Source organism: Camelus bactrianus, chromosome 9 (genome assembly GCF_048773025.1).
Source record: "Camelus bactrianus isolate YW-2024 breed Bactrian camel chromosome 9, ASM4877302v1, whole genome shotgun sequence".
In the NCBI taxonomy this organism is placed as follows: domain Eukaryota; kingdom Metazoa; phylum Chordata; class Mammalia; order Artiodactyla; family Camelidae; genus Camelus; species Camelus bactrianus.
The window spans coordinates 51,685,861-51,710,064 of record NC_133547.1 but is presented as its reverse complement, the minus strand read 5'-3'; the positions used below and the strand labels follow the sequence as shown (position 1 = coordinate 51,710,064).

At 43.0% G+C, this 24,204-nt stretch overlaps 1 protein-coding gene across 2 annotated transcripts in view; it reads left to right on the top strand.

The window, feature by feature from the left end:
* Positions 1–1,285: 1,285 nt before the first annotated feature.
* The window catches only part of GAN (gigaxonin), a 58,829-nt gene continuing 35,910 nt past the window's right edge, over positions 1,286–24,204 (top strand). The window contains exon 1 of one of the 2 annotated variants that reach the window (XM_010967564.3): positions 1,286–1,646. In XM_010967564.3, the coding sequence (XP_010965866.1) occupies positions 1,480–1,646 (167 nt within the window). In that variant the 5' untranslated portion in view covers positions 1,286–1,479. Of the gene's footprint in view, positions 1,647–2,085; positions 2,212–24,204 lie in introns of those variants that run through there. The other variant, XM_045505383.2, reaches the window with a different exon arrangement.

Genomic DNA, 24,204 nt, shown 5'->3' with positions numbered 1-24,204 from the left:
CACTGGTAACATCCTTCTCCCAATCCCTTCTTTTGCCAGTGACTCTGCCAGAATTATATACTCTGATTCCCATCAGGAACTCCAAAGCTTTGGCTAGTTGAGGGTCCCAAGACTTTATTGGAGCCTTTGAGTTGGCAGAAGGAAAAGACTGAGCTGACTCAGTGAAAGCCCCATCCTGACTTACCTGGAATGCTGACCGTATTCTTCTGGTCCTTGGTCCCCATGAAACTGCTAATCTTTTGGAAACTTGTTGAGCACCTAATGTTTGTACAAAATGAGGGCTGCATTCCTCATTCCCATGTGCTCTTAGCAACCTTCTGGGAAATCTCAGACGGTGTGGGGCTTGCCCTGCAGGTGGAGCTGACCCAGAGTTGCTTCCTGTCCCCATGAACTTCACTGGGTGGGAGGCCTGGTCACATCTGAACGTCTGGCCTACCTCCCAACCCTTCAGCGTTCCTCTCTTTCCAAAAAGTACCAACATTCTGGATGCGGTTAGTTACTCAACCCAGAACATTATCCTGGACTCCCTCTCCCTTGTAATTCTGCCTGTTCTTTTAAAGCCATCCATTACAGTTCACCTTCATCATCCTCCATCTATCCAGGCCTCCATTCCCTTTCCTCAAGTACTGCGATATTTAAGCATCTTTCTGCCTCTGGCATACCCCCTACCCTCTTCCCGCACCCAATTCTCCACGCAGCAGCTGAGTGACACCTACACAGTCGAGACAACCTCCTTACCACGGCCACGGAGACCCTGCTTACTTCTTCAGCTTCATCCACTACCTCTCCCCCCCAGCCCGCAAACCAAACGCTCTTTTCAAGGCCTACTTTCTCGGGTCTCTGTGCTCTTACCTGGAAGCGCCTTTTCTCTCGTAAATAATGAAAGCTACATCCACTGCCCCTTGCCTGCGTGCATTATCTCATATGAGTCCACAACAGTAAGAAATCATCTTCATTTTGCAGACAGACAAATTGAGGATGGGCACCTTACCCGTGGTCACTCAGCCAGTGAGTGGAAGAGCCGAGACTCAGATTCAGACTCACCGCGCCAGAGGCCACGGGCTTAACCACAGAGTGCTAGCCTGCCCGCACACCCCTCCAGCGCTGCAGCGATCACTCTCGGCAGTGCACCGCCCCGGGCAGCGCCCCTTCTGGGACCCGCCAGCCCAGCGGAGGAGCGAAGCTTCTGATTGGCCGCCTCCGGCGTTGGGTGGCGATAGGGAGGGTGTGAGTGCGCGGGGACGTCGCGGACAAATGACGTAACGCCGCAACTCCTTAAAGGCGCCGGTCCCTCTCGCCGCGGATGGCGCAGGCGCGTTCCGAAGACTCACGCTTGTTCTCCGAGTGCTGAGAGCAGGGCCGGGCAGGCAGGCGCGCGCGGGCTGTGCAGACGGGACGCGCGCCGGACGCGGGCGGCTCGAGGGATCCGGTTGGGCGGCGTCGGGAGCCGGACGGGCGGGCTGAGGAGCGGGCGCCGTGATGGCCGAGGGCAGCGCCGTGTCCGACCCTCAGCACGCCACGCGTCTGCTGCGAGCGCTCAGCTCTTTCCGCGAGGAGTCCCGCTTCTGCGACGCGCACCTGGTCCTCGACGGAGAAGAGATCCCGGTGCAGAAGAACATCCTGGCGGCTGCCAGCCCGTACATAAGGTGAGGAGGGGGCCGGGCGAGGCCGCGCTGCCCGGAGCTCGGGGGCGGGGCGAGCCGGGCGTGTCCCCGGAGCCCCTGGCTCCCACCCCCTAGCCGCCGGGGTCCCTTTGGTCATGTCTTATTGCGGTGTCCCTCCCCGCAGACACCCCGGCCAGGCCCTGCTCGCCGCTGCCGCCTCCCGGAGCAGCCTCTGTGGCTTCGGCCGCCCCCCAGGCCAGACCCGTGTCCCCAACCGGACTCCCTCCCCTCTCCCCCGCAGGAGTGGACCCCAGACCGCAGTCCCCCGCCCTTTCTGCTCGGGTTCCCACCGCCCGGCTCTGGCCCCGGCCTCCGAGCCCCAGCGGCCCTAGACATCGTCCTGGGCCGGACCGAGACCCACACCCGCCAGCAGGGCGGGGCCGCGCCCAGGAAGGGCCGCCCCCTCGCCCGGGCCCTGCTGGCGGATCCCGGCTGAAGTTTGCCGGCCGTTCGCCTGCAAATCGACTCACAGTGGGCCGGGCCCGGCGCCGCGAACTCGGCGAGGGAGCGCCTCTCCCGCAGAGAAGCCAAACACCTCTCCTCCGGTGTGGGTAGAGGAAAAACCCCGTTTGATCTTTTCCTTGGGATAGACGATCTGACCAGCCCCCGTCCCCGCCCCCCCAGGCCCAAGTTCTTCTCAGAAGTGACTTTTCCACTCCCTTGTGTTTAAAAAAAAGGGCAATGCGTTGCAGACACATGTTAAAGTAAGCTGTAGCACATTTTAAAAGACTTAACTGTAATTCTCAGGATGCAATTACAACCCGAGGACCATGAGATTTAAGCGACTTAGAGAAGGCGTTTTAAAACAAAGCTTAGCCTCATTTGCCAGCTCAACTAACGAGGTGAATTAAAGGTTGGTAAGACAGTGCTCATACGAGTGTATCACATCTTGCAGGGGGCTGTTATCTTTTCTTACAGCAACTTTCTTGCAAGCTAGGTTGCTCCTTTAATAAAAGAAAAAATATGCTAAAATTTGAAGAAAGTGCCCAGTAAGCTGGTTAAATATAGACTAATAGTAGAGAATGTCACTAGAATTGACAGGTCAGAAAAAGCAAAATGTATTCTTAGTGCTTTGTCCTAGCAGAACTCGGCGCCCAAAATACATTTTAACCTTTGCATTAAGAGACATTTATGCTAACTCAGAAGCAGTTCAAGTGCTCTGGTAACGTCTCCTGGCTCCTTCTGGCTCTTTCTTAAATCCATTTGCACTCTTTGCAGATTTAAAGGTGGGGTTGAGGGGAGTCGTTGTTAGTGTGGAATTTAGATTGCCAACATGACAGCTCATAGCTGGCAGTTCAGAGCTTTGAACAGTCAGTAGAAGATTAGAATCAGCAGACTATCTTCCCTGTATCCAAAATTTTCCCTGCTTGGGGGAATGCTTAGGAAAACAACTTTAGAGACATTATTGTAGTTCTTTAAGTGGCACCCAGCTGGCTTAAAAGAAAATTGCAAATCACCAAACACATGCTCTGTATTCCCTTTCTGTGCTTCATTTTTCTCCATAGCACTTACCACTATAATATAACCTACATTTTATTCATTTACTTTGTGGATCTTCCCCAACCACTGTGTAAGCTCATTGAGGCCAGGGATTTGTCTTGTGTTCCTTACATTATCCCTGGCACAGAGAAAGACCGGTGACTCCAGGTTAGCACATGTGTTGAAGCAGGGACTGCTTTCCTTTCTGCCACAGCAGATTGGACATCAGAGGACTCTCTCTGTTGCATTTCCATTTCAGAGCCTCAGCTTTCCCTGATTGAGGAGAACCTTGGACCTGCTTTCTGCTTCCAGCTTTCACTCTTCTTAGCTGTGGGTTGTAGGTCGATGACTTCACCTCACTAGTCTGATAAATGAGGGATAAAATGTGTCTTCGTCTCATTTAATCTTTGACCCACTCTGTGAAGAAATAGGTAATAGTGCTTTGAACCCCTCCCAGGTGTGCACACAGGTCTGCAAAGGTAGAAGTATCACTGCTGAATTAGGAAAGGTGGGCTAGCCACTTGTGACATGGTGGCCCATAATGAAAATATTTAATAACGTGAGATGTTAATTATAATAGCAGTAATTTAGGTGAGAAGTATTACTAATCATAGTGGCAGAGCCAAAAGGGACCTCAGACCCCCCTGTCCAATTTTGTTACTTTTCAAATAAAAAAGTTGGGATCAGTAGGCAATGATGATTTGTATTACAGTGAAGTTTCTAGTACTTGATGGCTGAAGTAGGATTAAACTCCCAGTTAATGACTCCTAGTCTCCTCCTTTACCAAACCTAGTTAAAGCATTACTCGCATTTAACTGTTCTTTGTGTAAACTCTACCGCTTACTGACTTACAACATGTTATGATTTATGTGCTTATCAAATACTTTCACATGCTGTCTCATTTTCATTTTCATTTTCAGCCATCTTGTACAGTAGATAGGGCAGATATTATTGACGTTTTACAGATAAATATGAATTAATGTGTGTTTTTTCCAGAGACTAAATGCTCTGAGTTTATTTGGTAATTGAAATGGTAGAATGTTCTAAAATGATCACTCTCAAGGCTACTTCAAAGTAATTTAATTAATATGTGTTACTACTTAGAAACAAACTGTTTAATTTTTGATACTAGTGATATTGGGCTTTTGTATTGTATCTGTTTTGTTTGGATAGAACTCTAAAGAATTATATTCAAACAGTGAATTTGTATGTTCTAGAACTTGTTGTTCTTACTTTCTCTTTTGAACCTTAAGCATCTAAATCTGTGATGTCATTGGTATATAGATTGTGTGTTCAAAAGTTTGGTAGTCCTGGAGTTTTATAAGAGCCTGAATTTTGTTTAATGTCTTTAGTTAGCCTGGTTTCAGTAACTGTCATTAGGGGCCTGAAGTTCTATGGTGTAGAAACAATGTTATCTGTTGCTTCTGTATGATCAACCAAGGCAACCAATCCAACTTTGTCACACTAGGAATTAAAGCAACTCCTTTGGGATAATGTCTTCTTAATAGAGAAATCTTTTAACCTACCTTATCGGTTTAATCTTTTCCTCTGTTTTATCTTTGGTTTAGAATTTGTTTTTCCTCCCGATATTCTTAGTGGTAATATGACACTAGAAAGACTTTGAGAATAAAAGCCAAAAAAATCCAAATCTGGCAACCACACCCCAATGATAACCTGAAAAAAGATTGTGTAGAGTCTGTGTCATGTGGCCTTAGGGTTGAGATGCTACAGGGAAGTCAGGCAGGAGCTCCATGGTTCATCACTCAGCTCAGTAATTGAGATGCTCTTTCCCAGCATGCCCTCCTCCCAACGTTTTCTCCTGATCCCTGAATGACATTTTTCCTTTGGTTTGTTGGGAAAATAGAATCTACACGTGGCTGACAACCTTTAAGAATGATGAAATTGAATTCATAGCTATAATGACCCACAGCAACCCTTTTCTTTCTCAGCAGCCGGAGGCCTTCTGGGAAAGGTTCCCTGAGGCTTATAGGAAATTTCCCTCTCTCTTGAATATTGCAAAGTTTGCTTTGCTTCACATCTGAGGCTCTTCTGGATTCTGGCACAATCCCATTGAGCTGATGTGGAGTCAGACTCCTTTCTCTTGTGAGCCGTGGTTCCTGGGGAGTAAATGTATGTGAAAAGGATTTGGAAGTGGATTGCTGTGATTCTGCAGTGACATGATGGTGGCTCTGTACAGGTTCCAGTCCTGTACCCACTTTGGGGAGTTTTGGGTTTTCTGGGGAATCTGTTGGAACATTAGTCTGTTTAGCTTTTAGTCGTGGAGAGTAAAGGAAAGAAAGAGTTCCAAGATTGGGGGATCCTTTGTTCAATCAGCCAACAATAAGAAGGGCAGATTTTGTCCCTTGTTTTTGGAGAGAAAGCTGGTCTAGTGAGGTGGAGTGGAGACACTGGGCCTAGAGTACAGCCTGGATCATCTTAGATGACTTTTCTGGGCTTTAGTCTTCCCATCTGTGAAGTGAGGTGGGTTGGCCTGTGTGAGTGGCAGATCCCTCTAAGTCCGAATTGTGTGGCTCTGTGCTGTTTTTATTCTGCTTTGTGTGTCAGTCTTGTGGGAAGGGGGTCCGTTTCTGCTCTTACAGCTATTGTACCATCTAAAGTTTTGTTGTACATCAATGTTAAGGCCTTTCCCCTGCTCTGTCATTGGCTGGGTATCTTGCTGTATAAATCCAGCCCCGTAGAGCTGTTTTGTAACACGCATTTATTTTATGCTGTTAATCTGGTTGTGTTTCAGGACCTAATTATTGATGAGCCTGTTTTGCCATTTAAATCTAAAATTTGACTCATAGGTGATGGGTGATGCTGATGAAACTCCTTAAGGAGACGGCTGTGATCTCTGTAGGAGTCCCAGTTTGATGGTAATGGAGAAATTACCATCCTTCATTCAGACACTTGAAATTTGCCCCATAGTCTACGAGCACTAGTGTCCATTCGTCTTGTCCTCTGTGTGCAGGGCCTGCTGTTAGCCACCAAGTCCCTCTTCTTTTCCTTGTGCTTTGAGTTCAGAGTCACCTGTGTATATAGCAGCTCATAAAGGGTTTTGACAGGCTGTGGTAACCTGGTGAGTTTCTTAGTACTCAAGGGGTCAGCTCAAGGCTGCAGGTTCTGAGACTCATGCTGAATCCTGAGCGTTCGTTCTTTAGAGCAGATTGACCTGACTTGCCTCTTGCTTTACTCTGAAGCTGATGGGAAATAAGTTAGACCTAAACATCTTTTAGTGGATCTAGGCCTTTTTGTTTTTATCCACCTCCTATAAGGCATCTGTCACAACTGCTTAAAAAGATAGTCTGTCCTGAAGGGCTTACAGTCACGTGTTTCAAAATGATCACTGCTCTTCTCCTCCTCCCCCCCATTAGTATTTGCAGTTATATTTACGTAAACCCTGTTCCTAATGGGAGTTTTTCAAAACTAAAGTTAAAATATGTCCAGTTTCAGAAGATCAAAGAAGTATTTTCGCTGGGCTTCTAAAGAAACTAAGCAGTTGTACATTGGAGTGCTAAATTTAACATAGATTACTCATTCAGCTTAAAGATATGTGTCTGTTTATACAAGGCAGCGGTTGCCACTGTCAGTAGCCATGAATGTGCTAATTCTGGAAAGGTCCTCGGAAGGTCTCAAATGATGAAACACATCAATAAAAGTCCTTGTTAACGGGTGAATCTAACCTAAGGTGAAGTGTGGAATGTTTAGATTTAGTGTAGAACTTTCCTGAGGGTTGTTCTAAGTAATGGTCATGTGATGGCGGTGAAACGTGGTCTACTGAACATAACTGATCAGTTCTCACTCTTTCCCCTGCGCCCTTTGATGTCTGCCTCTTCTTACAGTTGGTATTTTCCCTTGGAAGTCCTCATCCGTGTTCTTAAAGTGATTTTTATTATATAATTTAGAGAGTCAAACAAAATGCTTTTCCACATAGGAAGTCTGGTTCTTTGGGTTCCTTCCTTCCTTCCTTCCTTCCTTCCTTCCTTCCTTCCTTCCTTCCTTCCTTTTTTGGTTCTTTGGATTTCGATTTGGAAAACAGACTAAGCATCCAGATTACAAAACGGCCTTGTCCATTGTTTAAAGTGTTAATCACTTTGTCTCATGATATCAAAGTGAGGCTTTAAATCTATGTATAATCCATAAAGAAAGCATAATTAGGACAGATAAGGCGTTGTTTGGCTTCTGAGTACCACGCAGTAAGTCCTGTGGAGAGCTGCCTCATCCTTCAGAAGGATGCAAGCCTGTCATTTTGTGCACTAGAGCTGTAATATAAATAAATAATTTGTAAGTTAGGATTCTAGGTTAAGGGTGGAGATGCCAGGGTGTGGATGTGACAAGTGACAGGTTATGGTTGCAGCCTGGAATTTGAGTGCTTCCCATGGGTCCTCTGCCTCCCAAGACACAGTGAGTCCAAAGAGGGATGGAAATCAAGGCTCGGGTAAAGGTGGCAGCCATAGGTCTGTGGAGGGTAAAGGTCGTATGTCCTTCTAAATGTCCTCTGCTACTCAGCTGGAGCTCTTGACCCCTGTGCTCAGAAGAGCAGAGAGTGAAGTCTTCTTCCTAAACATTTGCTGCCAAAGAGTGTCTTAGCCATAGAAGGTGGTCTGATGTCTGCTGCTTCTATTTCTCCACGAGAATAACTTAGTCTGTTTTCTTCTTTTCAGAGATTTTAGAAAAATAGGATACTTAGGGAAAACAGGGTCTTGGTGAAGTATTTTGTTAGATTCAGAATTAGCCTTCGGGCAGTAAAGCTTTGAGAGGCAGCACATATCAAATAGAAGTGCGGAGGCTGGCTTTTTAAAATAGACTGTTACCATGGAATATAGACCCGAGTAGTGTCCTTTGTTTTCCTTTTTAGAGTTAATGCGCTAATGGATATAGAACCTTAAATGTACATTCTTGGTCAGAGGTATTTTGTGGTTCTCTCAACTACTAAGTGTTTCTATATCTTTTTTAGAACAATTTTAAAGACCACTTGATGCTTATGATTTTTATGTTAATGTGATGAGTGGAAATACTGTAAACCATGGTTTTGTAGTCATATTCGCATTTGTCAGTAACCAATTGCCTGTGCCTCTGAATAACTGTAAGTGGTTTAGTATTACTGAGTTCAGAGTGTTTTCAGTCCCTTAAATTGTTCACATCAGCTGGTCCTTGTATTGGAGGAGCCTTCACGTTGAGGGTGTGAGGTTGGCCTGGGTCTCTTCTCACACTTAGAGCACGTTCACCAGGAATGGCTGCAGGTGTGAGGAAAGTGGGATGGAGAAGAGGAGTGAGAACACTTGGAAAGAAAGACCATGGGAAGTGTTTTCTGTTCCCTCCTGGCTGTACCACTTCTGCTTTAGGGATGGAATTGGAGGCCAGAAGAACCCACCATTTTCTTGAATATTCCATCCGCTTAGTAAGGGGCAGAGTTTCCCACATCCATCCAGCTTTTCCTCCTGTGCTAAAGTTACTGTAGAAAGTTCAGACTTACCTGAGCAGATGAGAGACTTCTTCTCAGGTGCAGTTGGTTGGTTGGTTGGTTTGCTGCTTTATTTTCCTGCCTGGCTCCCTGACACTGCTGCCTTGTGTGAGCAGAGGTACCAACTTAGTCCCCATCCTGGGAGTGATAATCCCTGTTGTTGGCAAAGAGGGAGCAAAATTCTCATTTTTCTCGCCTCCTGCAGTTGAGCAGGAACAAAGTGGTCCCTCTGCTTCCTTTCCTTACTGTCTTTTTTCCTGTTAGTGGGAAAGGGGATTATGGAAATATGCACCGCTGTCACGCACTTGGTACATTCTTTAGAAATGTCATCACCGCCTGAACCCATATGCTCGTGGGGTTGTGCTCACCAGTAATAAAATACAGTTCAAGAATTAGCATTGTCTGTGATTCCTGAAACGTGCTGTGTATTCGTTCATCAGAGCTCCCAGTAAAGGGACCTTATGTAACTAGTGTTGACTAACTAGGGTTCTTCATTCGTTCAGCAAATGCAAAGGAGACACTACTGGGTGTCGGCACCAGCAAGGTGCTGGGGAGACTGGTGATGAGAGACCAACCAGAGGTCACACTTCATGGTTTATGGAGCGTTAGGGCTTTCAAGGCTCTTCCTTGCCGACGGCCGTTCGAATGTGTGTTCAAAGGTCTCCCTCAGACACTGTCAGATCTGAGACTGAGCACGTGGAGACCTAAGTCACTCAACTCCTTTTTTCTACATCTGTGGAGCCAGGAAAGGAGAGGAACATGGGACTAACAAGTTTTACATTATTTTTGATGTTCACTTACTTTTTCACTACTGTATACCTTAGTGTCGTGTGGTAGTATCAGAATTTCAAGAATAGGGAAAGAATAGTTTAGCTTTATTTTTGGAGTAGGTACTTCTAAAAGTCTGCTCAAAAAAGGATGTTTAAGCAGTCACTGCTGTTAGTAACCCCAGTTAATCACCTTTACAGAAACAACTTTCTTTAAGCAGAGGACATAGATTCTTGGTCAGGGTTCCCTAAATGCTTATTCATTCATTCATTTTTTCTTGAGCGTTGATGTGTGGCTCTGCTGTGCTCCCGGCAGACAGTGAGAAGTGCGGACGGGCAGGTGAGAATGGTATTCGCAGTGCCGGGTGGATTCCTCTGAATTTGTATCAGTCATTTGCAGATAGTAGGATAGGGGAACAAGCTGTCCTTTAAGAAGGTAACTCAGCTGTTGTATGTTTACAGGACTTGGGGAGCCCAGGGTTGCTGACTGATTCAGGCCGATGCACCAGGTCAGTAGTCATAGCCAAGGTCAGGGACCAGGGAGGAAAGCAGCCGGCTGCTAATTGGATGTGAGAATTAGGCTGTGGAAGAGGAACAGCCAGGCCCGCTTAGGGAAGTGGGGAAGATCTGTCTTTGATTTGCTGAATTCCAGGTAGCTTTGGATTGATTCGTGAAAATTCTGTGAAGCACTATATGTATCTGTGAATTTGTGTGTTTCTCATCTCAACCTCTTTCTTTTTTTTTTTAACACCTTTATTGTGGTATGATTCCTGAGCAGTAGACTACATGTACTTCAGATGTACAGTTTGATGAATTTTGATAGATGTATACACCATTGAAACCACCACCGCAGTCAAGATAGCTAACATTTCACCTCTACCTCTCTTCACCTCCTGCTTTTTATTGGCAGAGAAGTTCCTGTTCATCCTTCAGGACCCAGTTCCAATGTCCCTTCTTTTGTAACATTTTTTTCAGTTCTGCTGGATGATCGCTGCCTCCTACAGGCTCCTCTGTCGTGTATGGTGTGTACCCTCATTGGAGCACGTGTTGATCTTTTATTCAGTTGGGAGAAATAGAACAGACAGATGGACTGGGTGCTTTAAAAGCATCTTTTATCTCAAGGGCCGGAGGCACTAAATCCATTAGTGGAAAGTGTGTAGGTAAGAGAATTGAGTTGACTGCAGTGTGTAAGTACCGATGAAGAGGTAGATGTGAATTCAGGATGCTGTATACACTGCTTCCAAACAAGATGAAACTTTCTGCTGTAGCATTTTCCTGTATAGCTGAATATATACTGGGGACTGGGGAGAGGGACAGAATAAACTCTCACAAGGAGTTTAACCTAGGAGAGACTCTTTAATTTTGCACTGTTTTCAATGGCACAGTCAGCTCAGCAAAGTCCTTTTCTGGTGCCAAGAAACCTGGGAGAAGAAGGGAACAAATTCTTTGTTCAAAAGTAGTAGCTCCAAAAAAAAAAGAAAAGAAAAGAAAAGTAGTAGCTCCAGTGAGAGAGCTTCTGTTACAGCATGACTAAAGAATTAATAGAGAAGCATTCATTCCCTTGACAACCTTTTGGAAGGCGTTTTCAGCTTCAGGTTGTCTAGAGAAGTTTATAACAGTAGATTGTAAATTAAGGAGGCATCAGAAGCAGAAAGATCATTTTAAGATGCTAAAGCAGAGCTCATCCCAAGCTGCCTCTCGTTTATTAGAGGGAACTGAAAAGGGATGTGTTTCAAACTGTAGTTGTGTTTTGTTTTTGTTTTTTGTTTTCCTAACTCCCATTATCTTCTTTCAAAATAAAAAAAAGACAGTTTTTTAACTGTCACTTAATGCTTTAGTTTGAAACTGCTTTGAAAGGATGAATACAAGACTAATAAATTTATATCAATTCTTCTCTTCTGAATTTATTCTAGAGTTTCACTTTCTCTGCCTTTGTAAAGGTGGAAACCTTCCTTTTCTTTACATTGAGAAGAGGGAATAGAAAGTGGAAATGTGGACCTACTTCTGCGGTATGGAACTTCTGTGTTATTGGGTGCCATTTGTGCCCTGCAGCAAAAAAGAACTAGATCCATCAGGTTTTAATCACAGAGACCTGTAAGAGTGCCTCCCAAGTCAAGGGGGTGTACTCCTGAGATGGTCGCTTCCATGGGCTCTTAAGGTTCTAAGAGGAGCCTCTTTTCAACAGCATCTGAAAAATCATACCTGAGTAGAAAATCTGGAGCTATTTGACAGGTTGAGGCATGAATGTCTTTTATTTCCAAAAGGTCAGGGTGTGACCAGAACAAGGAATCAGGCTTGTTTCATTCTAGAAGAATTTTTTGATTCACAAGTTGCTGCATCATGATTCTGTCTTTGAACTCATCTTTAAAAATTTAACATGCATTTTCAAACCCGGTCTTTTAAGAGGTAAATTTTATTGACTACTTTAATTTCAAAATTACAAGGACTAGATTTAAATTTTAAGAACCTGTTTTTCACACAGAAAGTTACAGAAAACCACATGAGAGTTCAGTTTATTCATGCCATCCTAATTCTGTTTCTGAACAGTGTACTTAATACATTGTTATGGTTGTAATCCATATATTCATATTATTTCTGGTTCATCTTTTCATTTGAAGTCATTTCATATCTCCCTGTATTTCAGTGTAATGCCCATAATCATTTTAATAGCTATTTGGTATGACATCATATTGCTGTTCTATATAATTTGCTTCATCATTGCCCTTTGACATTTTAATTTCCAGTTCTTTATTCTTCTTAATAGTGACGCTATCAACAAATTAGAAAAAAAACTTTCAGTTCTTTTTTCCTTGTATTTTTTGTGGGCAAACTCACTTGGGGAGCTATGTCCCAGGCACATCTGGTTTTAAAGATAAAAGCAGATTTTTTCTTGTTAAATGAAACCAGACTACTGTCCAGGAGGATTGGATTATCATATCAAGGCCTTGGCAGTGTGTATGTGATTTCTTTCCTTCAGCTCTGTTACCATTGCCAGGTCACTTTTGCGAGTGGTTTCTCAAAGTTATTATTCTTTTGCTTGCTATCACTATTTTGTTAGACTGGATTTTTAAATGTTGTATGTTTGCTGTTGTAAAAATATTTGGAGCAGGGTTTGGCAAACTTTTTCTGTAAAGGGTCAGAAGTGTTTTAGGCTTTCTGGGCCACAAGTTGTCTCTGTCACAAATACTTTGGGTTTTTTTGTTTGTTTTTAACAACCATTTAAAAATATAAAAAACCATTTTAATTCAAAGGTTGTGCCCTCCCCACATCAGTCGCCTGCCTCCTTTCTCCTGAGCCCCAGGCCTGGACTTCCGGCAGCTGCTGTGTGGCCACCCCGAACCCATCAGGCCCAGCTCCCTCTGCCCCCAGGTTGCTCACCCTTCATTTCCTGTGCTGGTTAAGGTACTGCTAGACTCTCAAGGGGAGACCTGGGAGTCCTCAGGAGGCATCTTCTCTCTTACTTTCAGCATGGAATTGATGCCCATCACTTCGACCTCTGAGGTCTCCAGAGTCTGTCTCCTCTTTGCCACCGCTGCTGTTCATGTTCGAGCTTTTATTAGTTCTGCATTGTGACAGGATTTCTGCTGGTCCGTCTGCCTCCATGCTCAGTCTCCCTCAGTTTTCCACAAGCTGCTGCCAGAGAGATGTATCTAGAATGTAATTAGATAATGTTTGAAACTCCAACGTCTTTGGAGATGTGGTTGATTCAGGCGCTGGGGCAGGAAGAATACACCATGTGCCTGGCATATTTGTGCCAGAAAGTAAGGAGATGCTCAAAAGAAGACAGAGGGTAAAAAAATGTTTCTTCTGTACAGAGCAGGGAACTATATTCAATATCTTGTAATAACCTTTAATGAAAACGAATATATGTATGTATATGCACAACTGGAACATTGTGCTGTACAGTAGAAATTGACACATTGTAACTGATTATACTTAATTAAAAACTTTTTAATTAAATTAAATTTTAAAAAAAGACAGAGGCTTTTTGAAAGAACACAGGGCTGACCTGAAAGAAGTCCAGATAGCCAAAGTGGGACGATTTGAGCAAGAAAATAAGTGAAAGTAACATTGGATTATAATCTATAGAATAAGAGGAACACCGATGTGTCTATGGATGAATAAATGAATGGATGGATAAATAAATAAATGAGAGAGAAGAGACTTCTTTCTTATGGAAGAATTTCAGTTAATAAATGTGGAAGAAGGAATAAAAGAATAGGATATCTTCATTAGAACACCACAGAATAATTGTTGCAGGCAGTGGATACTAAATTAGTGAGCAGGAGTTTGAGGAGAAAAAGGATATTTGTATATTCTCAAATTACCCCCTCCAATATATTTATTAATTACAAAGGGAAAAATACAACTTTCTAGCAGAGAAACCCAACAGATACCACCTTAACCAAGTGGCCAGGTTAACAACAGCAATAATAACACACTGACATCATGTTCTCACTGATGGGATGCAGAGAAGGGCACAGCATCACTTTAGTATAGTGTTCCTGCCAGAAATGCATAGCATCAGTCTAGTCATAAGAGATTAAACCCAAGTTCAGGGACATTGTACAAAATAATTGACTGTATATCTGGAGGAAACTGTAATTCACAAAGATACATGCACCCCAGTGTTCACAGCAGCACTGTTTACAATAGCCAAGACATGGAAGCAAACTAAAGGTCCATTGAAAGATGACTGGATAAAGATGTGGTATGTTTATACAATGGAATACTACTCAGCCATAAAAAAGAATGAAATAATGCCATTTGCTGCAACGTGGATGGACCTAGAGATTATCATACTAAGTGAAGTAAGTCAGACAGAAAAAGACAGGTATCATATGCTATCACATATATGTGTAATCTAAAATATGATACAAATGAACTTATTTACAAAACAGAAACAGACTCACAGACATAGAAAACAATCTTACTACCAAAGGGGGAAAGGGAGGGGGGATAAATTAGGAGTTTGGGACTAGCGGATTCAAACTACTAAAATAGATAAGCAAGGTCCTACTCTATAGCACAAGGAACAATATTCAATATCATATAATAAACTATGATGGAAAAGAATAAATATATATGTATAACTGAATCACTTTGCTATATACCAGAAACTAATACAATATTGTAAATTAACTATACTTCAAAAAAAATTAACTAGTACTCACTAAAGTGTCAGGTCTTGAAAGATGAAGAAAGATTGGCAAACTATCACAGGTTAGACACAACTAGTGCAATTTGGAACCCTGGATTGGGTCCTAGAACAAAGAAAGGATATTATTAGGAAAACTGGTTAAATTCAAATAAAGTCCATAGTTTATTTAATAGTATTTTACCATTTATTTCTTAGTTTTGATAATTGCACTAAGATTATGTAAATTATTAATATTACTGGATGTGCTCTGTGAAAGGTATACAGGAACCCTACAATTCTTAAAAACTTTTCTGTGAGTCTAAAATTATTTCAAAATAAGAAGATTTTTTAAAAAAAAGAAAAACTCCTCGTGAGTGGCTCCATTTCCCTCCAGGTGAACTCGATTCCTTTGCGTGGTCCTTTGAGTTGGGTTTGTTTGATTTCTTACAATTAGATTGAGGTTATGCATTTTTGACAAGAATAGCATGGGAGCCATACTGGGACCTCAGGTGTGTCCTGTCGGGGGCCCGAGCATCGGCAGTGTTGGTTTGCTCTTGTGGTTAAAGATGTTGTCCACCAGGTTAATCCACTCCTTTTCTCTTTGTAATTAGTAAATGATTTATGGGGTGAGACTCTGAGATTATGTAAATACTCCATTCCTCATTGACTTGCACTCACTAGTTTTAGCATCCACTTACGCTCTGTAACTGTCTTTCCTTCTGTATTTATTAGCTGGGCTCCTAAATTTTAGACTTACACAGCTGGGTAGAAAGTAGTACCATTTGCTAAGATGGGGACAGCCAGGGGAGGAGTGGGCTTTCAGCAGGCTGGAAAAAAGGATTTATTGTGAAACAATGTATACTTTACCCAGAGGCTCAGGTGATGGGGTTAAAATCCAGACTCCTGGAAATGACTCGTAGCATTTCATCTCACTGGCATTTAGCCCATGATCAGAAAGGATCGTTGGTCAGTTCCTCGAGGGTGAGGACCACCAACCAGTTGAGGTCCAGTGTCTGAATCCATGCCTAGTTCTGAATACTGTGCCTGGAGCAGTAAAAGGACTGGCTGTACAAAGCAAAGTTGTGGTTTTTATTGGTTTGGTCATACTTTGTATCTTTCCCTCCAGCAGTCGCGGAGTGTCTGCCAGGAGTAATAAATGTCACTCGTAGTTGTGTGTCCCCTCTGTCCCTGTGATACTCTGTGGGTACTGCCTCCCTGTCTCCAAAGCACACACACTGACTCACACTCTACAATCTTCGTTTGAGCTGACCCTGTTTGAGGTGTAATTCACACTTTCACGTTCTTTTTTTGGAAAACATCATCTTCCCTGAGATAAATTTCTCTTTTGTTCAAATCACATGACTCTGGAAGGCGTACCCTTTGTGTTTTCACATTTCTTCCAGATATTGATGTAACTGGATGTGGTTACTCAGAGCAGATCTAAATATGAAACGCTGTGTTTCATCTTCCGAGTGGATGATGTGATAGCAGGAAGAAAATGGAAAAGGTTTTGATGAATCCCTGGGTGCTGCGTGGTGAGGGGTCAGGGAGGTGGGCAGGCACAGGCCGTGGCCATGGCCTCTTCAGAACTGTTCCAGCATCGTCTGTGCTGAAGTGGCCCTGCTGCAGCCTCGTTACATGGGGTGGGTTGGTGGGCTGAACCCCTGGACGATAAACCTCTGATTCTCTGGAAACATTTCCTAATCTTTGCATTTTTCATCACTCTGTAGCTCCTAGTTCTCCCCCGCGGTGCGGTGGTGGAGAGTCGATGGAGCACTGGACTATCAGGCTTATTCATAGCCTCCCCTGCAGCCAGCCGTAGAGGCCAGTTTACATTTGGGCCTCAGCACAAAGGCAGCTGATTGCATCATGGACCTGTGGGTAGTGGAGCACTTCAACATTCAGTTCTTGAATTGCTGACTACAGCACACCCTGGATTGGGTGCTGGGCAAAAGCGTCCCCTTCCCCTCCATGTGGACCAGCCAGTGGATGCTGTGCAGGGAAGCAAACACCTGCTTAGCTGGTTAATGACGCCACTGCTGCCGCTAAACAGTTGTGCTCATTCTGTTTCAGAGCCAGATGAAAACAGCAACTGATTGTGGCAGCCTTCAAATCCACTAGCTCCTCACCTGGTCGTGTACTGTTACCCAGTCCATAATATTTTTCAGATGTCCATTCGGGACCAGACTCTTTATGAGGTATAGGGTAGAGCACTAAACCAAAGTCTTTGTTTTCATGGATGTAGACGTTAAACAAATGCCGTGTGTTAGATGGTGATAAATTCTATGACGAGAAGTAAAGGAAGGAGGGGAGTGAGGGTGTTGTCTAGATAACGTGGTACCTGGGCCACTCTTAGGAGTGTTTTTGGAGTGGAGACCTGAAGTCAGTGAAGGAGTAGACAGTGTGATTAGTGGAGTGGGAAGTGGAGAGAACATTCCAGGCGGGAGAGAGTCATCAGAATAAGCTGGGAAACTTTTAAAATATACATTATCTTGGACCTGAACTATTTGCTCTAAAATGGGACCCAGGGGCCTGCTTTTCTGTAAAAATTCTCCAGAAGATTCGGGAAGCAGATTGGGGAGCTCCTCTTAAAATCCAGTAAAATTATGAGTCATTCCAGAATCTATCTGAGGAGAACAGTTTCGATGGTAAATTAGTAAAAACCATAATCTCTGTGGGTAAAAAGAACTGGAGGCAGAGAGAAATGAGGAGAAGAAATTAAAGGAAATCACGGAGGAAAAGAAACAGTATTGTCCCTTAATGAGAAAGCCACTCTTGTAATAAAGTTTGATTCTTAGAATAATCAAGGAAGGTGTCCCGGGTCCCCATTTCTACTTTCTTTGCCACCCCCTGCTCTGAGTGGGACACCCATTATGTCTCAGACCTCTGTATAAATGCTTCCCTCCGTGTAGAATTCTTAGGTGGCAGGAGCTGGGAGGTAGGCGGGTTTCTACATTCCCATTCACAGAAAAGCAGGTCTTGTCATGAGACAATGTCACCTGTTGATGGAAATATGACCTATGCACTTAAATTTCATAAAGTTAACTGGGACTTTAAAAAAAATTTTTTTAAGTAGACTTCATTTTTTAGAGCAGTTTAAGGTTCATGGCAAGACTTAGAGGAAAATACAGAGATTCCCCGTGTGCCCTCAGCCCCCACGGGTGCAGAGTCTCCCCTGTTATCAGCATCCCCACCAGCAGGCAACTTGGTCACAACCTCCACTGACACATCGTGACCATGCAGAGTCTGGAGTTTACAGTAGAGTTCATTCTTGGGGTGCATTTATGGATTTGGACAAATTCATTCTGATGTATATCTACCATCATAGTATCATACTGCCCAGTGTCACTGCCCTAACAGTCCTTCGCCCTAAAGATCCCTTTTTGGTGTGGTTTTTAGGAGCACATGAAGCTGAAAAAGGAAGAGAGGGCATCTGTAAAGCAGAGTCCCTGCAGGAGCCTAAATCATTAGTTTGGCCTAAGTGGTAAATGAGGTGGGGAGCTCACACCCCTCTGCGCTTGGGAGCTACCCAGTCTGAGGTGACGTGAATCGTTTGAAACCATGTGAGTAATGCCCGTGAACTGCCCTGAAATTTCTGTGAAGCTTGACTCCTTGGACATTTTATTAAGACAAGCTTTCACATCCGAGGGGAAGAAATGTCATTTAGACTTCTTCTCTGTCACTGTTACATCACATACCATTTGGTAACGTCACCAGTGATTCTGGAAAGAGGAGGACCAGGCGGTTATCTGTATTGTTAGTTAGGACATTTAGACGCGTTGAACTTTTTCAGCAGTTGGAAGCCAGTAAGAAGACAGTATATAACCAACAGAGGACTTGGCTCTGTTACACTTATTTAAAAGTTGTAGACCTCTTTCATGGATGTAAAACTTTGAATAATGCCAGCTTCTTTATTAGCCAACAGCTTTTTTCTTAGCAAACTTCTTTTCAGGATTGTCAGGAAAAAGAAAAGCTGATTTTGTTTCACTTCTATTCAACCTTAATAGAACAGAAAATAAATGCTTACCCAGAGGATAGGTGACTGGGGGAAAACTAAACTTAATGCTGCATCACCCATGGAAGGCATATTATAAATCCTAGGAAACTGATGGAGCTGGCTGGACTATGTCCTCTAGGACTCAACAAGGCTGAGCTTCTGCAGTAATTCTTGGGTCTGTTCAGCAGTTTAGGCCAGAAGTGTTCAGGGATGGGAGAGTTCTCAAGTCACCTTATTTAACCTCTTCTTTTTACAAATGAGAGAACAGGGGCAGAGAGGGGGAATGTCTTGCCCTAGAAACAGAAAACTGGGGAAGAATGTGATAGGCCTGGATATTTATATCAACACCAGAGGCCCAATTTTTATACTACTACCAGTTATTTCTGGTTGTTTGAAAGAGCGTTATGAAATTCTCAAAGTGTTATTTTAAGAAGACTGCAGTTTCTTAGGAGAGAGTTTCTAAACTGATACCACATAATAATAAAAACAAGGATGTTACAACTTTCAGCAAATTTACACATGACTCCATATCTTACTGGGGTGGAGATAGAACACAGAAGGGAGGAGGGGCAGTGTTGGGGGGGATTGAAGGGGACAAACTAGTCAGTATACAGTAAGCTACAAGGATCTATTGTACAATATGGGGAATACAGAGTGTATTTTATAGTAACTATAGGTGGAGTATAACCTTTAAAAGTTGTGAATCACTGTATTATACACCTGTAATTTACATAATGTGGTACATCAACTATACTTCAATTGAAAAAAGAAAGGATACAGAAAGGAGTTGATTTACCTCCTGTTTGTATATGTGTAACCTTAGAAGCAAAATTATCCATTATTAACCCTTTGGCTTAGCTTTTTTTTTTTAATTTATTAACTCATTCAGTCCAGTTCATTGAATTCTCCATTATATGTGGCAGAAGAGATAGAAATGATGTGTGAGGTGAGAAAACTAAATGAAAAAGGGAAAGTACGGAGAAAATTTGTCAGAGGAGTGGGGGAGAGTTGGTAGGTATCTGGGAATTTAGGGTATTTACTGAAGGAAAGAAATGTGAAACATAATGGAACGAAAACTTCAGCGATGTGGTGATTTAGTAGGGGAGGAGGGGAGAGTGAAGACAGAAAGAGGGAGAACAAGACAAGTTAATGTGGTTGGTAAATGAGAAAGCAGTGGTGATTGTCCAAGCAGTGAAAGAAGGAAGTCAGTGCAGGTGATGACAGGCTGTGAAGCAAGACAGTTTCCCAGCAGGTTTGAGTGACTCTTAGTGTCTAAGAAGGGAAGGGACTAACAGCCAGCTTTCACTATGCCCTTGACAGACGAATGGTCATCCAGCCTGCTGAGACGTCTTCTGCAGACTGATGATCTGTGAATGGTCCCCTGGCCCTGTAAAATAAGTCTTCACATGGAGAGCAAGAGTTCAGAAACTCTTGTAGCAATTTGACAGTAATTTTATGTCTGTTGAATCTAATGATAAAAGAATTAGGGCTTGTATTTTATGTTTCTTTAAAATCTCATTTTTCTAAGAATTCGTTTTTCATATTAAGGTATAATTGACATAGAACATTATATTAGTTTCAGGTGTACAACATAATGATTTAATAGCTGCATATATTGCAACTGTAAATTGCAGTAAGTCTAGGTAAGATCTGTCTTATAGTTAAAGAATAGTTACAATTTTTTTTTCTGGTGATGAGAACCTTTAAGATCTACTCTTTTAGCAACTTTCAAATGTGCAGTACAGTATTATTAACTGTAGTCACCACCATGCTGTGCATTACATTTGTGTCATATTTTACAGAAGATTCATGTGAGATGGATTAGAAATGTAAAAACACACGTGAATAATTTGAGAAGCATCACGTAACCTTGCTACTCAAGAGTGAACTAAAGAGCAGCAGTACCTGGGTCGCCTGAGCGCTTGTTACAAATGTAGAAATTCAGGCCCCACCGTGGACCTTCTGAATCAGGACCTGCATTTGAGAAGATCCCCAGATGACTCATATGAATGTTAAAGTTTAAGAGGCTCTATGCTTCAGTCCTCTCAGCACCAGACCGATGAAACTAGTAGAAAATCCTTCCTTATTGATTCTGGTCCTGCTTCACTGTCCCTGAGATCATGCAGGAAAATCTCATGTGACAGCACTTGAAATATACAAAGACTGCTGTCAACTCAAAACTTACTTTACAAATAATTACTGAACATCTCTTCTTGGTAAGCTGCCAGGCTAGGTTGTAGGGTTACAATGATAAAGAGGACTCTGACCCCAAGGAACTTGGAGTTTAGTACAGGAGAGAGGAGATGGGATTTTTCCACAGATACTGTAGTAGCAAGTGCTTGATGACCCTCTGGTAGCAAGTGCTGGGGAAATTTACAGTTGTTTTTACCTGCAGGGAAGTGAGGGTGGAGGTGCAGCCTGTGGCAGGATGGAGTGATACGGGAAACTTTTTGTGGAACTGGCATTTGAAGTAGTCTTAAACTGGTAGGAACTGGATATCACAGATGATATTAGGAAGAGATCAAAAGTGGGGCAGGATATGGGAAGTTTTGGGGACAGGTCTAAGGATCTGAAATTAAACCATAATTAAAATAAAGTTTTGTAATTTAACCCTCAAATGTTTAGAGACTTCAGTTGTACAATGATTCATTTTTTCAGGGCTTTGAAAAGGACCAGATTTTATAGAAGCCTGAAATCCTCCATGGTCATATTTAGAGGAGTCTTTTTTTTCTGTCTTCTTAGCCATTGTCTATACTCTGCCATCTGCCGAAAGAAAACTGTACCCTTTGAAAGGGGTCTTTTTCATTGTGAAAACATACTGCAGGACTGTTGACCCTTGAACAACATGGGTTTGAACTGTGCAGGCCCACACACATGTGGATTTTTTTTCAACATTGCACAGGTTTACTTATACACAGATGAATTGAAAAAAAACCCACGTATAAGTGGACCCGTACAGTTCAAACCCGTGTTGTCCAAGGGTCAGCTGTACACCCCCTGTGGTTGTTTGAATCTACAGATGTGAATACAGCAGCAGACCATAGGACTTGAGCATCTGCAGATTTTGGTATCCGTATAGGTCCTGAAATCAATCCCTCATGGATACCAGGGACTGTACAGTTGTCTATATGACTGTATAGTTGTCTTTTTAAAAATCCAGTCACATGGTTGAAAAATAAAAAGGGACACGGTGAATGGTGTCCTTGTCACCCCTTCCGTCAGCCCAGTCCCCTCCTCCCACCACTGTCCACAGCCCATAGGCAGGCACAGCCAGCTCCTGTCTGAACAGCTCTAATGCTTGGTGATGCCCTTCTTTCTGAACACATTTTGGGGCTACTGCCTTTGAATTGGTTAAAGACTCTTCAGTCTTGTCTAGGCAGGAGAAAGAAACCACGTAGTAATTAGAAAAGGAAAGTTTTAACGTAAAGAATGTTTAACTACAACAGGAGATTGGAGTAATGAGGGATTGGCTACTGAAAAGTAAAGAAAACTCAAAATTAAAGGGATAGCTGATATGAGGAGCAGCCACCACCCCCAGGGCTGAGACCCAGACTTTGTTGGACAGGACGCAGCCATGGCTCACTGCATGGCCGAGAAGCCATATTGGTGGAATTTGCTTGAAATCAGCCCTCTGGAACTTGCTAGAAATCTGTCCTCTCCAGGGCCTGGGAAGAGTGTTCACAGGGACGTGTCTCACCAGAAACAAGTTTCCTGCAGAGTTGCCTCTGGGAGTTCCAGGGAAAGCCTCAGGGCGCTGCTGGCTGCCTATATTGCCAGAGCCACCCAGCTGCGGTACCAGAGCCCGGGAGCAAAACTCTCTCCTCCTGGAGTGTTTCCCCAGCACCCTTGACTGAAAAGCTCACATCACATCAGTTAATGAAAGAAAACTATCCCAAAGGCCCAGATGCATTTTCACAGAGCATTCAAAAAGGGTGGATTTGGAGCTGAGAGGCAATATGTCAACAACCAGCACAGGAACTAAGACATACAAAGAGTCATGAAGTCCCTAGTGAAGCATCCCTGGAAGACACGTCTGCATCTGGTACATTTCAGAGCCAAATATTAATGATTTAGGTATTATTCTTGCCACTTAGACTATTTTTCTCTCTTGACTGAGAATTGACTGACATTTACTGATAAACCTAGGGTGTGGCAAGCAGAAAAGAGCTGCCTTTTGAGTAAAACTATTAGTTCAGTAGAAACTATAGAGTCAGGAATGGCAGATACGGAATTCAAGGGCGAAGCTTGGTTCTCTAAGTATCATCTTTATACCTTCAGGTGCGTTATGTATTCTATCAGTTTCAGGTTCTTAAAGGTCTACCAAGGCCTCCCACTGCACCAGAATGGACCAGCTGTCTTCTACTGGCACATAGCTGTTATCCTAGGACCATCCTTCACCGGTCCCTTTGCTGCTGTCCTGTGTTGGATCACGTCATTTTCAGTCCAGAATCTTTCTCTTTCTTGATGTTTATTGGAGCACTTTTTCCAGTAGCATTGTGAGAAAGGTTGCATGGGAGATAAATTATTCTGAGACTTTGTATGGGTGAAAATATATATTCTGTCCTGATATTTGATTGGTAGTTTAGCTAGTTATAAAAATCTAGGTTGGAAATAATTTGTCTTCAGAATTTTGGAGTCATTTCCACATGGATATTTAAGTTCCATTTAGAGGTATGAAGTCATTAATCCCATTCCTTTCTCTGTAACCTGTTTTTCTTTCTGGAAGCTTGTAAGAAGTTTTCTCTTTCTGGTATTCTGAAGTATTATGATGATATTCCTTGGAAAGGGGTATTTTTATCCATTGTTATGAGCACATGATAATATATTCTTTTTTGCGTGGGCATTCCTATTTTTCAGATGTTAACCTTACAGACTGATCTTCCAGTTTTTTTTTAACTTGTCTCACCTATTTTATACCTTTGTCTTTTTTGCTTTCTTTTCTGGGAGATACCTACAATTTTTTTGTAGTCTTTAAAATCTTGTTATTGTTGTTCTCTGAATGTTCCCTTTTAGAGCATCCTATTCTTGTTTCATGAGCACAGCATCCTCTCTTTTCTTTTTGGGAATATTAATGAAAGATGTTCTTTTTTTTCCCCCCCTTGACTTTTCATCTTGCATAATCTGTAATTCCTCCAACTTGACTTATTTCCTGTTGATTTTGGTTTGTCTTTCTTCTTTGTCACATATCTGTTGAGTCCTGTTTGCTCAGTTTTAACAGTGGGGCTCTAAAGCAGAGTTCCTTAACCCATGTGCCAAAAAAAGATGCTGCAGCATGTGAAGATAACAGTGGTGACAGCCCTCAGAGTGACTGGACAGCATCGGGGAGACCGGGGCCCCTGTCCACCCCTGGGCCGCACACGGCCTCATCTGTTTACCCCAGAGTCATATTACCTTTTCTGTGTGTGGTGTGACATGAGGACAGTTCACAAGTGCTCTCCAAAATGTACAGGAAGTTCAGAGCCCAGAGGTTGGGCTTATTGACAGTAGGTTTCACGGTTGCGTGGTCAGGCTGGGTCATTTTCCTGAGGCAGATCTGTGCTTTTAGATCTTTCCTTTGGGGCTGATCAGATGACTCCAGAAAAGTCATCCAGTTTCTTGCCTGGAGGGTGAGGTCTGGCTTTCAGTATTTTAGGAGCAAAATTGGGGAAAAAAAGGCTGTTGCTCTCAGCATTTAGTGCAAACACTCTCTTAAC